The sequence below is a fragment of the Sebastes fasciatus genome, chromosome 11 (assembly GCF_043250625.1).
Source record: "Sebastes fasciatus isolate fSebFas1 chromosome 11, fSebFas1.pri, whole genome shotgun sequence".
Lineage (NCBI taxonomy): Eukaryota > Metazoa > Chordata > Actinopteri > Perciformes > Sebastidae > Sebastes > Sebastes fasciatus.
The window spans coordinates 23,684,894-23,698,275 of NC_133805.1; the positions used below are offsets into that span (position 1 = coordinate 23,684,894).

At 37.7% G+C, this 13,382-nt stretch overlaps 1 protein-coding gene and 1 long non-coding RNA gene across 4 annotated transcripts in view; both read left to right on the plus strand.

Annotated features, from left to right (window-relative positions):
• Nucleotides 1-13,382, plus strand: part of LOC141777463 (uncharacterized) — a 234,776-nt gene that overhangs the window by 162,698 nt on the left and 58,696 nt on the right. The gene's annotated exons all lie outside the window — the stretch shown is intronic.
• atp6v1h (ATPase H+ transporting V1 subunit H) overlaps nucleotides 1-13,382 on the plus strand; it is a 29,652-nt gene that overhangs the window by 628 nt on the left and 15,642 nt on the right. For 2 of the 3 annotated variants that reach the window (XM_074651687.1, XM_074651688.1), the window contains exons 2-9: nucleotides 1,153-1,308; nucleotides 3,277-3,376; nucleotides 3,986-4,075; nucleotides 4,937-5,050; nucleotides 6,933-7,037; nucleotides 8,288-8,347; nucleotides 9,280-9,377; nucleotides 11,735-11,927. In XM_074651687.1, the coding sequence (XP_074507788.1) occupies nucleotides 1,202-1,308; nucleotides 3,277-3,376; nucleotides 3,986-4,075; nucleotides 4,937-5,050; nucleotides 6,933-7,037; nucleotides 8,288-8,347; nucleotides 9,280-9,377; nucleotides 11,735-11,927 (867 nt within the window). In that variant the 5' untranslated portion in view covers nucleotides 1,153-1,201. The remainder of the gene's footprint in view (nucleotides 1-1,152; nucleotides 1,309-3,276; nucleotides 3,377-3,985; nucleotides 4,076-4,936; nucleotides 5,051-6,932; nucleotides 7,038-8,287; nucleotides 8,348-9,279; nucleotides 9,378-11,734; nucleotides 11,928-13,382) is intronic. The other variant, XM_074651689.1, reaches the window with a different exon arrangement.

Below are 13,382 nucleotides of genomic sequence, written 5' to 3' on the forward strand. Positions count from 1 at the left end.
AAATTATTCACAGCTAAAACATGGTTGTATAACAGCTTTTTCCTCTGCTCTGTGACAGCTAACCAAACTATAGTTATGCCATCTTTAATTGATTATCAGCATCAGGTGTGTTGTCGGTTATAAGTGGTTATAATGTGGACTACAATGTTCAGCTTGTACACACACAACCAGGCCAACAACACCTGTAACCAGGGAATGAAATTAGCACCTGCCACCTGTCAAATCCAGGGTAAATTTTGGCTGTGGCAGGTAGACATTACAGGTCACAACCAGCACTGCTCCCAGTAGACTACTTACACACCAAAAACTGACAATAACCTGACCAAGGATATCCCTCATTTGTACTGATTGTGACTAAAGCATCTCTTATTTTCCATATTGCCACAGTAGATCTCACTTGGCAGCATCAATGATCTTGATATTATGTTTTGTGGCCTGTGTCCTCTAAAGGATCATAATTTTGTAATGATAAAATGTGATTTTGTTAAGCTTATTAGACTTAATTGTTGTCTGTTTATACTTAAAAAACTGACAATAACCTGATATTCTCAGATGGAATTTCATTCATTCATTCTCACTGTGCAATATCATTTTCCACTTGTGCAATTTTGTTAATAGTCTGTTTATTGTCAATACTGTATATATTGCTCCTATTTGTATCCTTCCTTCTATTTAAATGGTTCATATTTTGTTACACTTTGTTTAGCTCTTTTTTTTTTACTGTGTTAGCTGATGCATCTTGTTTTTTGCACTATCCCCTTTGCTGCTGTACACTGCAAATTCCCCCACTGCGGGACTAATAAAGGAATATCTTATCTTATCTTATCTTACCTTATCTTACCATGGCAGATATTGTTTTCCTTATATTAAGAAATACTATTTTAAAAAGCAGTTCCTAAGTTTGAAATAGGCAGGTATTAACATTACATGATATATTCCATATTTATACTGTCTGGTACTAATTCAATGTTTACAATTCTAAAGCGTTCTACATAGATTTCAGAAGTGGCAGACAAAAAAAATTGAGTGGCTGGTAGAAATGTTCAGTGACCTGCCACAGTGGTAGGTGAGGAAAAAAACTTGATTTCAGACCCTGCCTGTAACTGATGTTGAGTCACTCTGCTGATGTTAATTCTGGTGTTTCCCATTCAGGTGAAGCTGGATTTTTCTCCATAGATATCTACTGTAGTTGACATATTAAATGATGGACATCCGCGGGGCTGTGGATGCTGCAGTCCCCACCAACATCATCGCTGCAAAGGCAGCTGAGGTGCGGGCCAACCTGGTCAACTGGCAGTCCTACCTTCAGTAAGTCCACACTACAACAGTAGATGCATCATGTTAATATACACTCACTAGACACTTTATTAGGTACACCAGTACTAATGCAATTCAACACAAACAGCTCTGCCATGAATTTAACTTGTACCTTTTTAGTTTTTGCTGACACTGTGTGAAAGGTTCTACTTTATGTTTACTATTGAGGTCTAGTGGTGGTGTTTTACTTGACTAATTTATCCATCCATTCATTATCTATAACCGCTTATCCTATTCAGTGTCGCGGGGGTATGGAGCCGATCCCAGCCGACATTGAGCGAAGGCAGGGTACACCCTGGACAGGTCGCCAGACTATCACAGGGCTGACACATAGAGACAGACAACCATTCACGCTCACATTCACACCTACGGGCAATTTAGAGTCAACAATTAACCTAACCTGCATGTCTTTGGATTGTGGGAGGAAGCCGGAGAACCCGGAGAAAACCCACGCTAACACAGGGAGAACATGCAAACTCTTGACTAATTTGTATTGAAAGATATTTCTAATATTATGTCCACCTCATTTACATACATTTCTCCTCTGCTTCAGAAAGTTTACTTTTAATGAAATTGAGAGGTTCAGTGCTCTACTTGGCATAAATAAAAAAATAAGTGGCATATATTTTTGATGAATAATTTGCATATTTAGCATATTTTGAGATATTAGCATACTTTATTGATCCCAGATTAGGAAATTATTGTGTTACAGCAGCAGGTTAGCCAGGCAATGCACCGGAACAGTAAATAAAATGTACACTTATATATATAAAGAATATTGGAATACGCTATAAATATACCCGACTACTACAACTAGCATAACAAATATGAAATATGAACATAGAATAACATACTATATACATTAGCAAAGTGTGCAAGTTACAATGTTTTGTTTAAAAAAAAAACATATATATATATATATATATATATATATATATATATATATTTATTTATTTATTTATTTATTTATAGTGATATTGTTATTTTTTTAAATCAGCATATTACATTTTTCTTAGACAAGTTTAGCTCTTTTACATCAATCTTTCTGAATGCATCAGTGTAATAATTGCAGACCGAGTTAGGGCTGCGCTATTAATTGAAATTTTGGCCGACTGCAATATTCAAATCGCAGGAGGCACAATATTTGTTAAAGGCAAAATATGTGCCAAAATATCATTCTAAATTAAATATTGTCGTGCTGCAGTCCTGGCCTTCACATCATATTCTACAGACTGGTACAGATCCCCGCAAAAATATGTTTTCCAATGAAAATGAGAATAGTGATGTAAAAATGATCATTCCCTCTAATATCGCAAATCATATCACAATTGCAATATCAGTCAAAATAATCACACTTAAATATTTTTTCGAAATCGTGCAGCCCCAGACCGAGTGCATTGTTTCAATCTAAAAGCAGCTCTGCTCTCGTTCCTGTGTTGTGATTCACTGTCTTGGGTGCTACTTCCTCTTTGAGCCTGTGTGTTTTAATACAGCAGAGCTGACTTGTGACTCACATAATCATTTCTAGAAAATCGTCTGATGATTTGATTCCTTGTTTCATTTAGTTTGGATATACTAAAAGCATGTTTTACTAAAACTAGCTGCCTCTATGGACCATCAGTGGTGTGTTTTGCCTTAACTAGAACATGTGGTATTTCTGGTGAATTGCCATTGTTGTGCAAGCTGCTCGTGCAATTAGAAGCAGCGTGCTAGTAACGAGACAAAGCCCAGTCCTCCAGTGAGAGTGTCAGCAGGATACATGTATGTTCTATGTAAAGGAAATGTTCTGAATGCCTCATGATTAATAATTATTTTATTTGTATAGCACCTTTCATACAAAAATGCAGCTCAAAGTGCTTAACAATAAAGCCATTACATGCACTAGGTGTTGTTCAAAATTAAAAATGTATGTAATTGATTGCATATTGTGCTAAAATGTCGTGATGAATTTTCTTGTAGGAGTCAGATGATCTCGACAGAGGACTGTGAATTCATCAAGAAATTTGAGGTGGCCAACACTGAGGAGAAACAGGTCATTCTGACCAATGAAGGACATCAGGTATTGAGTACTTTACAGTGTCTGTATGTTTAGTTAATGTCATCATCCAACACATGCTATAGCAGTTCTCCTTTAGATTTCTTTACAGTTATTGTCAACTTGATCTTTAGTTCACAACCTTCCAAACTAAGCAGACAGACAGTCGGTTGCACGAAGAAGATAAATAATATAAGGAAAATAAAAAAAAAACATGCTACTTCCTTCTTTATCTTCTTGTGATCTCACAGAGCTGGTGCCAATACTTTATACAGTGGAAGGGGCGCGTAATTTAGGGCATTGAACTAATGTACAATTTACCATGTAAGCATTGAGACAGAGGATTTGTTGCTCTCCTGTCATTTTTTTCATAGTGAAAAGACTTTAAACCATCTAAAGTGTCTTGGCTTTTAAAATGCCTTTAAACTGCATTCTTTTGTTGTAGTGCTATTTTTGACCTGAAAGCACCGTTTTGCTGTAACATAAGCATTTTGCTTATCCGAGTTTAGTCCCTTGACTGTTTTAGAGGTGTCAGGCAGAATAAAAGCAAAGGCAGGTTGTTCAATTTGTCAATAGGTGCACAGGTGCTGTGTCTTTCTGACTTTGTATATATCTATTTTTTTTTTTGCTCAGTGTGCAAAGACCTTTCTGAACCTGATGGCCCACATCTCCAAGGAACAGACAGTCCAGTACATCCTGACTCTGATTGATGACACTCTGCAGGTACACAGACAGACCCACGGAGTGTGGACAAATAGGACATCTTTGTGCATTGTATAGAGACATTTTGAGAAGATAATTTTACCCCCACCAAGCAAGAGTTTTGCTTTAGATTTTGTGTGCATTTAAAGTCTTGGGTAATGTCAAGATTTTAAATGGAGAAATAGGACATAATTGTCAATTAAGCGGCACTCCGGTAGCTCACCTGGTAGAGCATGCGCCCCATGTACCAAGGCTGAGTCTTTACCGCATTGCCCAGGGGATTGAATCTGACCCGCTGCCTCTAGAGTTGGCTTCCCTTCTTCTAAAGCATGTGATATTTTATTACTACAGTTTGACATTGTTCTGTCACACACCCAAGTTGCCGCTAGACACGGTCAGAAACACAGGTGAAATACACTCTGGCTCACAAAAATAAACACCAAGGGCAGACTTTACCATTAGGCAAGGTAGACAACTGCCTGGGCCCCCAACTAATAGGGCCCCAAATAACTATAGATTTTTTATGATGTTTACATGTGAAAAATATTGAATTATGTTCCTACTCTAACTCATTGGACCCCAAAATAACTTACAAAAGTCCCCCAAAGCACGGAATATGTGAAGGACACACCCACAGACAGACAGAGATTCCTTGCTTTATAGTTACAAATAATATTTGACCAGAATTTCTCCCATTTGTCCGGGACATTGAAACCTTCAAGGACAAGTGGACCAGCACCGAAACCCTGATCAAAATATGAGTTTGTTGCTTGTAAACATGGGTTATGTTCCATGCAGTCAATCAGTTGCTCCAGCTGTGCAGGAAATAAGTCTTTACGATCCAAGAGCTCATCTACAAATCTTAATTCATCTGTGACTCAGGAGAACCATCAGCGGGTCAGCATCTTCTTTGACTACGCCAAGAAGACGAAGAACACCGCCTGGTCCTACTTCCTTCCCATGCTGAACCGTCAGGACCTTTTTACTGTCCACATGGTGAGTGAAGAGTTGTTGATGCTAAGTGTCATTCACAAGCTGCTCTTGCAACATTAGACTAGTTGGTGCACGTCAAACCAAGTACAATCATACAGCCTTAGCAAAATGTTACTATTAATAAATGTTTTTGACTTTCATGAGGAACAATGTCAGTCTGTACATTAACAAGGTCAACATATGTGCACAGTGGGCTGTGAACTAGACGGGGAAACATCTCTAGTCTATGCTTAAAGAGTAACTAAACCCCCAAACCACTTTTTTTTAAAGTAAGTATTTGAATTATACATATTGCGTTATAATATGCCCTGCCCATGTTGATACTTTTTTCACAATCTAGAGGCATTTTTTGAATTTCCAGGGTAGAGGCACTTCAGCCAAAACTCTGGAGTTTATTTACACATTAAAACGTGAGCACATTGTGGTGTTTTTAGTTGCTGACATTCATAATCTATCAGAAATTATAGTGTACTGAACAGAATATCAGAGGTCATATTTTCACAGATAAGATGGTGGATTCATTACATATTTCACAGACATTATTTTTTTCACAGATGTGACTCTGCTTCTAATCATAGGAAGGCATCAATAATTCCTCACAAAGCAACCTTCTCCCTTTTTCCACGAAAACAAGCAATTAATGTAATGATTTCTACTCGCCACCCTTTTCTCACATGAAGGATGACCACCCAACGACAAACTGAGTGCTATGATAGGGCACCCACAGCTTAATTAGAAAGACCAGCCAGATGGCGTCCAGCAGGTGGGCTTAATGTGACCCCAAGTCTGCGACACAGCACTTTAACTCAATCCAGCCGTCACGCTGACTCTCGCTTTTAAATTAGAGCCTCGATATTTCCACGCATCCTCTCCTGGCAAGGAGGAAATTGGGGAAAAGAATTGGTTACCATCTCATCACAGGGCACAGGAAGCACTTTACAAGCCAAGATTGTTTATGAGATAGTTGATGTGGCTTCAATCATTTTTGCACTTAGATGAGATTTGTAGATCATGTTTTGAGTTCAGTCACTGTTTTGGTGGGTTTCAGGACAAGATATTTTAAATTGAAGTACTTGTTATCTCCATGTGCTTTTCTTTATTTCTCCCTTGACTTTAAATTGCTCTAATTCATCATAGAAGACATGATCATATAGCCAGTGCTACAAAATGGGAAAAAGTTGTAGCTTTTATTTAATTTTTTTTTGGTCCTCCTTACCTTGGGGCACAACTGTCAAACTCAAGGCCCGTGGGCCAAATCCGGCCCCACCAAACCATTGAGTTGACATATTCAGGCTTGTGAAACAGGTTATATGAGGCTTGTAGAAATATGGACAAGATCAAAATTAAAGATTCATTATTTTTTCTTTTACATCAGGACATATTTTGTTTTGTTAAATGCCCCACACAACCATTAAGTTGTCATATTCAGGCCTGTGAAACGGGTTGTTGTGGGTTGGCTGTTGGCTGTTGTGGCATTATTTTGCTTGACTAAATGCTAATACATACAATACACCACGTAAAAGACATTTTTATATTTTCGATTAAATAAAAACACATCAATAAACTGTATATGTCCGACCCTTGATGCGATTCTCATTTGTGTGGCCCTTAGTGAAATAGATTTTGACACACCTGTCTTAGGGCTAAAACAAAGCACCAAAATGAATCTGTCTCATTATTGTTGCTGAAAATATACATTTACTGTGTGTGCATTTTACATATTTCACATCAAAAATGAAGAAATGCTTTATAAGTCTATATGATTGCCAATGCTGCCGTTTTAGTAATAAGTAACAAATGTTCTACCGTCTTACCTTTCAGTGCATTTTTAATGACTTTCCATACACAACAATATGAATTTAAAATGTCATCCTTCCTTTATTAGGCGGCGAGGATCATCGCTAAGCTGGCTGCCTGGGGCCGTGATATGATGGAGGGAAGTGATCTGAACTACTACTTCAACTGGATCAAAAGCCAACTCAGTTCACAGGTATGTACATCCGAATGTCGTTCATAAAATATCTTGTGATGTATCAAAGTCTGTCTTTCTAAATAACTGGTTTACTGAGGTGGTTTCAGTGGCTTTTATCAGTGATTTTAAGACGTCTGCATGTGGAACAGAAACATAAATGTTACCATGTGACGTGTTATATTTTTTGTAATTTTACAGTGCTTTTTTTTTACTATAAATTGTATGTTCTGCCTGTTTTATGTGACTAACAATAGACCACTACAATACAGTACAGTACAGTACAGTTAGTAGTTGTGTAAGGGGAGGGGAAACATGTTGCCTGATTGTTGCCAAAATCAATCAATTTATTATTTTCAATGTCATTATTTTTCAAGATAAATGTTGCATGTTAATTATGAAGAAGTTGAGTTTATGCTAATTGAAAATTAAAAGTTCATTATTGTGCAGTTAGAAAGGTCCAATTCATTGGGATGCATCCTCTTGGCAGCATGAATGTGCAAATCAACTGTCTGTGTATACACAGTATACTGTATAATTGAGTTTTGAAATGAATTAACTGATTAAATTTATCATGTCATGGGTTATTAACTTCTTAGATATTGGAACATCAAGCTCAAGAGACATTGGCTTCTTTAGTTTAATTTATTAATTTTTTTCCAATGAGTTTAATTATTTGATCTAAACAGCCAAAGTGATTTCTACTTTCTATCTCTCTATATTCATTTTCCCTTAATTCAATTCAATTGTTTGGGGCTCACGGTGAAAACCTTGTCAGAATGAATGTAATGCATTTATTCGTGTTGAGTTCGAGCAGGCCTGTCAGACCTTGAGGCAGTTCGATGAAAGCTGCACTGTCGGGCTGGCTTTGCCCTGGCAGATGTATGCACCAAAGAGTGGGCTGATATAAAACACCTGAATATTGATTCCAAGTCTCTTTTGTGCTAAACCAGTATTTCTAAAACATCCGGAGGTGTTTTGCAATTCAGATATAGTCTGCTCTTCCAAAAGCATGATCTTGTCAGTCTCTCTTTGTTTTCTGTCTTTGCAAAATATGTTCTTAAACTATAACTGCTTCTTGAAATTGCATTTTTGTTTTAATAATTTCTCTCCTCCACAGCCAATCAACCAATCAGTGATCATCCACTGTCACTGAATTGCACTTGTGGTCAAGCTTACAGCACATACTGTCTAGTCACAGTGCCACTGTAGCTCAAAGCGATGGATTGTGAACAATTGTGCACCTGTTTGTTTTGTTTATCTCTCATTAGAACCTGCATGGTACAGGTCCAGAATCAGTCTCAGGAGCAGGAACTATTTCCCCCAGTGAAGTGAGTATGAGTGAAGTGCGTCTTTGGTCGATCTGGCGCTTCCTAAAAAGACAGAAAATGTCAGGGTCTTTGCAAGCTGGCATCTGTCAGGTGTCACTGGACTTTCACATCTTTTCTTTCCCCTCTTTATCGCTCCCATCCTGTCCTTGCACTCCAGTCTTTCATTAATAATTTCAGATTGTTGGAGTCCTGCGTCTGTTAGAGCACATTTAGAGGGGTTGTCCATTTACACAGCATGGTGTTTGCTGCCACTGTTTTAACTGTAGACATTGCATGCAGTAAGCCACTTCTCCTTAATGCTGAAAGCGCATGACAAACAGCTTTTCCTGTACATTAGGGTAACAACAAGGGGACATTGGATTATCATTTGCACAGCAGCAGCATCCTACCATTTTCTAGCGTAATTATTCTGAGAAGTGTGCTCAGAAACCTATTGACAGGGCGCTATCTAATAATTGAACGCCATCTTTTCCTCTGCATTTTCAGCCAGGTAACCTCCACTCCTCCACCCTTCTGTCCTCACCGCTGCCTGTTCTTCTTGCTGGTCTTCTTTTCTTCCACCTCTCTTAATTAACAGATTAATGTGATCTATTTCCTCCTCTCAGCTTCCTCCACTCTAATCTCAATTTACATTATTCTGCTCAGGTGTGAAGGGACACTTTTCCCTGCTATTGCTCTGCATTGTACTATTAGGTCTTTGTGATCTAGCATGTGTAAGTGTATAATACTATAGACTGCATGTGCAATGCCTCAGGTTTGATCGGTGGCGGTAATGCAAGTTTTTGGACTGGCCTTCTTCTATGTATGCTCTATCTGCTTGTCAACTGTTGCACTAATTGTACTTGACCTTCTAACATTTTGTTTGTTTTCCTGATTACACAGCTAAGGCACACGCTTCTGTTTGAGTAAATGTTTGCCTCTGTCCTTTGCAGAGCTCTCAGTACGTCCAGTGTGTTGCTGGGTGCCTTCAGCTGATGCTGAGGGTCAATGAGTATAGGTTTGCCTGGGTGGAGGCTGATGGAGTCAACTGGTGAGTGATAACTCCTTATAAACAAGGTTCCTACAGTTTTTCACTGTCTAGATTTTTTTTTTTTTAAAGACGGTAGAGAAATGACAGCTGGATATGAGGGAGAGAGAGAGAGGGCAACGAGGCTTACAGACAGCCGTCAATTTAGAATAAAGTACACAAAAGTACCATAATGAGTAAAAACAATAATAGATACGAAACAGTTGATGTTTATTTATGTCTATTTATTTGCACAAATTAAGACTACACAAACATAAAAAAAATAAAATAGATGATGTACAGTGCAGGAAGAGGCAAAACAACACTTAAATAGTGTTACAATTTCACAATGTTATAGAGAACACGAGATTAATATATAGAAATAATATGACTTGATAATAGTGATGACAAACAATTAGAACAAGATATATATAATAACAACATTAACAATAAATATTTATAAAAAAAACAAGAAATGTGTGTGATCTGTGCATGTTTGTGAGGGGGATATTGGTTTAAACATCTACATTGACTCCCGAGCAATAGTTATCATACACAACACTGAGTGAAAAAAAAAAAACATTCAGTAAATGGACAGCATGGGGAAAAGCAGTTATAAGAAAGCAGTTAAATGACCCTTTAAGCATCTTTTATAATATTTAATAGATGAACAGTTTTTTGATATATATGAAAAGGTACTCCATAATTTGGAACCCCTAAATCTTATCGAAAATTGACCTCTGCTAGTGAGAAATCTATGAGGATGAAGATCTAAAGATTGACGAGTTCAGTAAGAATGGACCTGAGAATTTGCTTTAAAATAGGTCTGCTTAGGAATATTCCCTTCACCAGAAAAAGGTGAAGGGAATATCTTAAAAGTAAAAACACATATTTGAGAAATATTGATTTCATACATTGTAAGAATCTGGAGTTTCTGAAATAGATAAGCAGAGGAGATGTGTTACTCTGATCGAGTTGCAATCATAACAAAACGTTTTTGGAGGACCAAAACTACTTGCCCAAACTATATTACAAATTGTTGTCCCTATTAGTCAATAGACACAAATGCTTAGGGAAAATAAGGTCTAGGTTGAAAAATACCAAAGTATGTCTTTAAGACCAACGCCACTTTTGTCATCATCGCTCATCACCAAACCCACTTAGAGAAAGCAACAAGAAGAAGAAGAAGCCAGGAACTAGAGGACCACTCTGTCAGATCCATATCTAGTAACAGGCCAAATTACATTTTCTTTTAAAAGCCAATTACTGCAGGAATAAAAGACCTCATGTACCTGTTAGTGCCATCTCTAGAAAGGTGAATGTCTGTCCTGGTAGAAGCAAATTAAGCTCACTTTGTAAAGGGTGCAGGTAGTCCAGTAAGATGACCTGAGCGCTCTCTGTGGCCCTGATGTGACACATATTGACCCTTTTTGTGATGCTCTTAAGCTTCCCAACACAAATCAATTTGAATTAAATCTTCATTGGCCACAATTTCAGTAAAATTTGTGAGTATGTGTCATATTGTTGATGTAACTGGAAAAATTAACCTACTACTAGAAACACTTTTTACTTCACCCCACCAAAAAATGTACCTAAAAAAAGGATATTACTGAGGATCCGAAAAATGTATATGTACAATTAATATGTTTTGCAATTCAGACGGCCAAAAGAAAATCTGAGATAATTAACAGGTTCATACCATACACTTACTTATGACATGGATGCATTACATTACGTAAATAACATACATAAAAGCTAGCTAGTTTTAAAACTGAGCCCGCTACAACCTCTGGAAGATTGATTGCGTTAATGCATCAATGAAATTAGTGGCGTTAAAACAAATTTGCTTTAACATGTTATCGCGTTAACTTTGACAGACCTTTGACCTAATAGCTATGAATGGTGATGACACAGCAAAAAACTCACACCCACAAAGCATGGTAAACGAGACGGGGTCTTTGTTTTCAAGATGAGCCAGGTGGGTTGCCAACATCGCCACACTGAGGACAGTCTGCCCCGGAAATCCTAATTGAAATTGAAATTTGAGTAATTGCACAGCCCTAATTCCCACCATCTTTCACTTTTTTTTTTTCTTAAAACTGCACTGTCAAACCAGCCACAGCTCTGCACTTAGCAGCTATTTCCCAAATGTACGACTCGCTGTCTGGCTGCCGTCATTAGTTCTCTGTATTTTGAGCAACTCTTTGGTTATTCTCAGCCATCATCACAGGTAATGGATGGCATGCAGGCACACAGCAGTGAAAGCTACTCGATTAGTAGACAGATGGTAGATGTAGACCAGGGTCCCATTTCCCAGCACTTAGCAAGTTTTTTTTCCATTTTAGCTTTAATTAATTTTTGGCATGTCTTCTGTTTTAAAGCATCACAGCGGTGCTGAGCAACAAGTGTGGCTTCCAGCTCCAGTACCAGATGATCTTCTGTGTTTGGCTCCTGGCCTTCAGTCCTCAGCTCTGTGAGCAGTTGAGGCGCTACAACGTGGTGCCAGCCCTGTCCGACATCCTCCAGGAGTCTGTCAAGGAGAAGGTCACTCGAATCATTCTGGCTGCCTTCAGGGTATGTGGAGAATTTCTCACTCTGTCTGTGTTTCTCTAAAATGCCACTTTTCACTGAAAACATTTTGACCACACTGGCTGAATTTCTGTCCCATATAGAGGACAAAGGGGGCCGCAATATTTATTTCCTTTTTTTTTTTTTACTGTTCATTAGTAGTAACATTTTACTAGAGTTGTCAATCGATTAAAATATTTAATCGCGATTAATCGCATGATTGTCCATGATTAATCGTGATTATTCGCACATTTTTTATCTGTTCAAAATGTAATTTAAAGGGAGATTTGTCAAGTATTTAATACTCTTATCAACATGGGAGTGGACAAATATCAGTGTTTTATGCAAATGTATGTATATATTTATTATTGGAAATCAATTAACAACACAAAACAATGACAAATATTGTCCAGAAACCCTCACAGGTACTGCATTTAGCATAGAAAATATGCTCAATTCATAACATGGCTAACTCACAGTTTTTCCTCTCCAAAATGGAGTGCAAGTTTGGCGCATTTTTTTGCCTCCTTTGTGACAAGCTAGTATGACATGGTTGGTACCAATGGATTCCTGAGGTTCTCTAGTTTCATATGATACCAGTATCTTTACTCTAGCTTTCTTTTACTTCTACTTTTCTCTTTAAAACTGAGCCCGCTACTCCCTCTGAAAGATTGATTGCAGTATTGAGTTAAAAAAAATTAGTGGCGTTAAAATGAATTTGCGTTAACGCGTTATCGCTAACAGCCCTCCATTTTACCTTTTATAATAGCTACATTTTCTGTTACATTTTCAGTTTCAAACGGAAGAAATGAGCAATAAACACCATTGGAATCACCATATAGACCCTGTTAAATATGCAGTTAGGCAGAAGCTAAGATTATAGTAACACAACACGTTTTCCAGGTACACATTTGTCAGTAAAAGCACCTGTAAGAGCAACTGGTAAAAAGATCTTTCACTGTAAACAAAGGCACATGAAGGGGTGCCATGATTGATAAAGTTTAGAAAAACCAGTGGTCTAAAAGTCCTTTTGTTTTTGGCCAAACTTTGAGCCATCAGATACTTTTAAAAAATGCTTGCAGGTCATAATTTCACTTTTATACTGATATAGGACAGTCCGTGTGCAGCACTTTGAACGTTTGCATGTAAATTAGGCTGTATACTTTATCGCAACAAGAGCAAACTGAGATGACAACTCTTAAACAACGGATGAGGCAGCCTATAAAACAACGAAGCCCATAAAAGATACATAAATACAATTTATAGTTATGCTGCCCTTCCATCTAGCTGCTCTGATTGCTCAAAACATCCATTGCATATTTAATGTAGTATGAAGAGCTGCGTTCTGGACTTGCTCTGTTGGTTTGTGCCAGGTAATGAATTCCCCCTACTATACCCTGACAAAATTACATTAACTGCAGAGGCCTCATTTATCTTCACATGCTGTGGTGCTTTCATAGA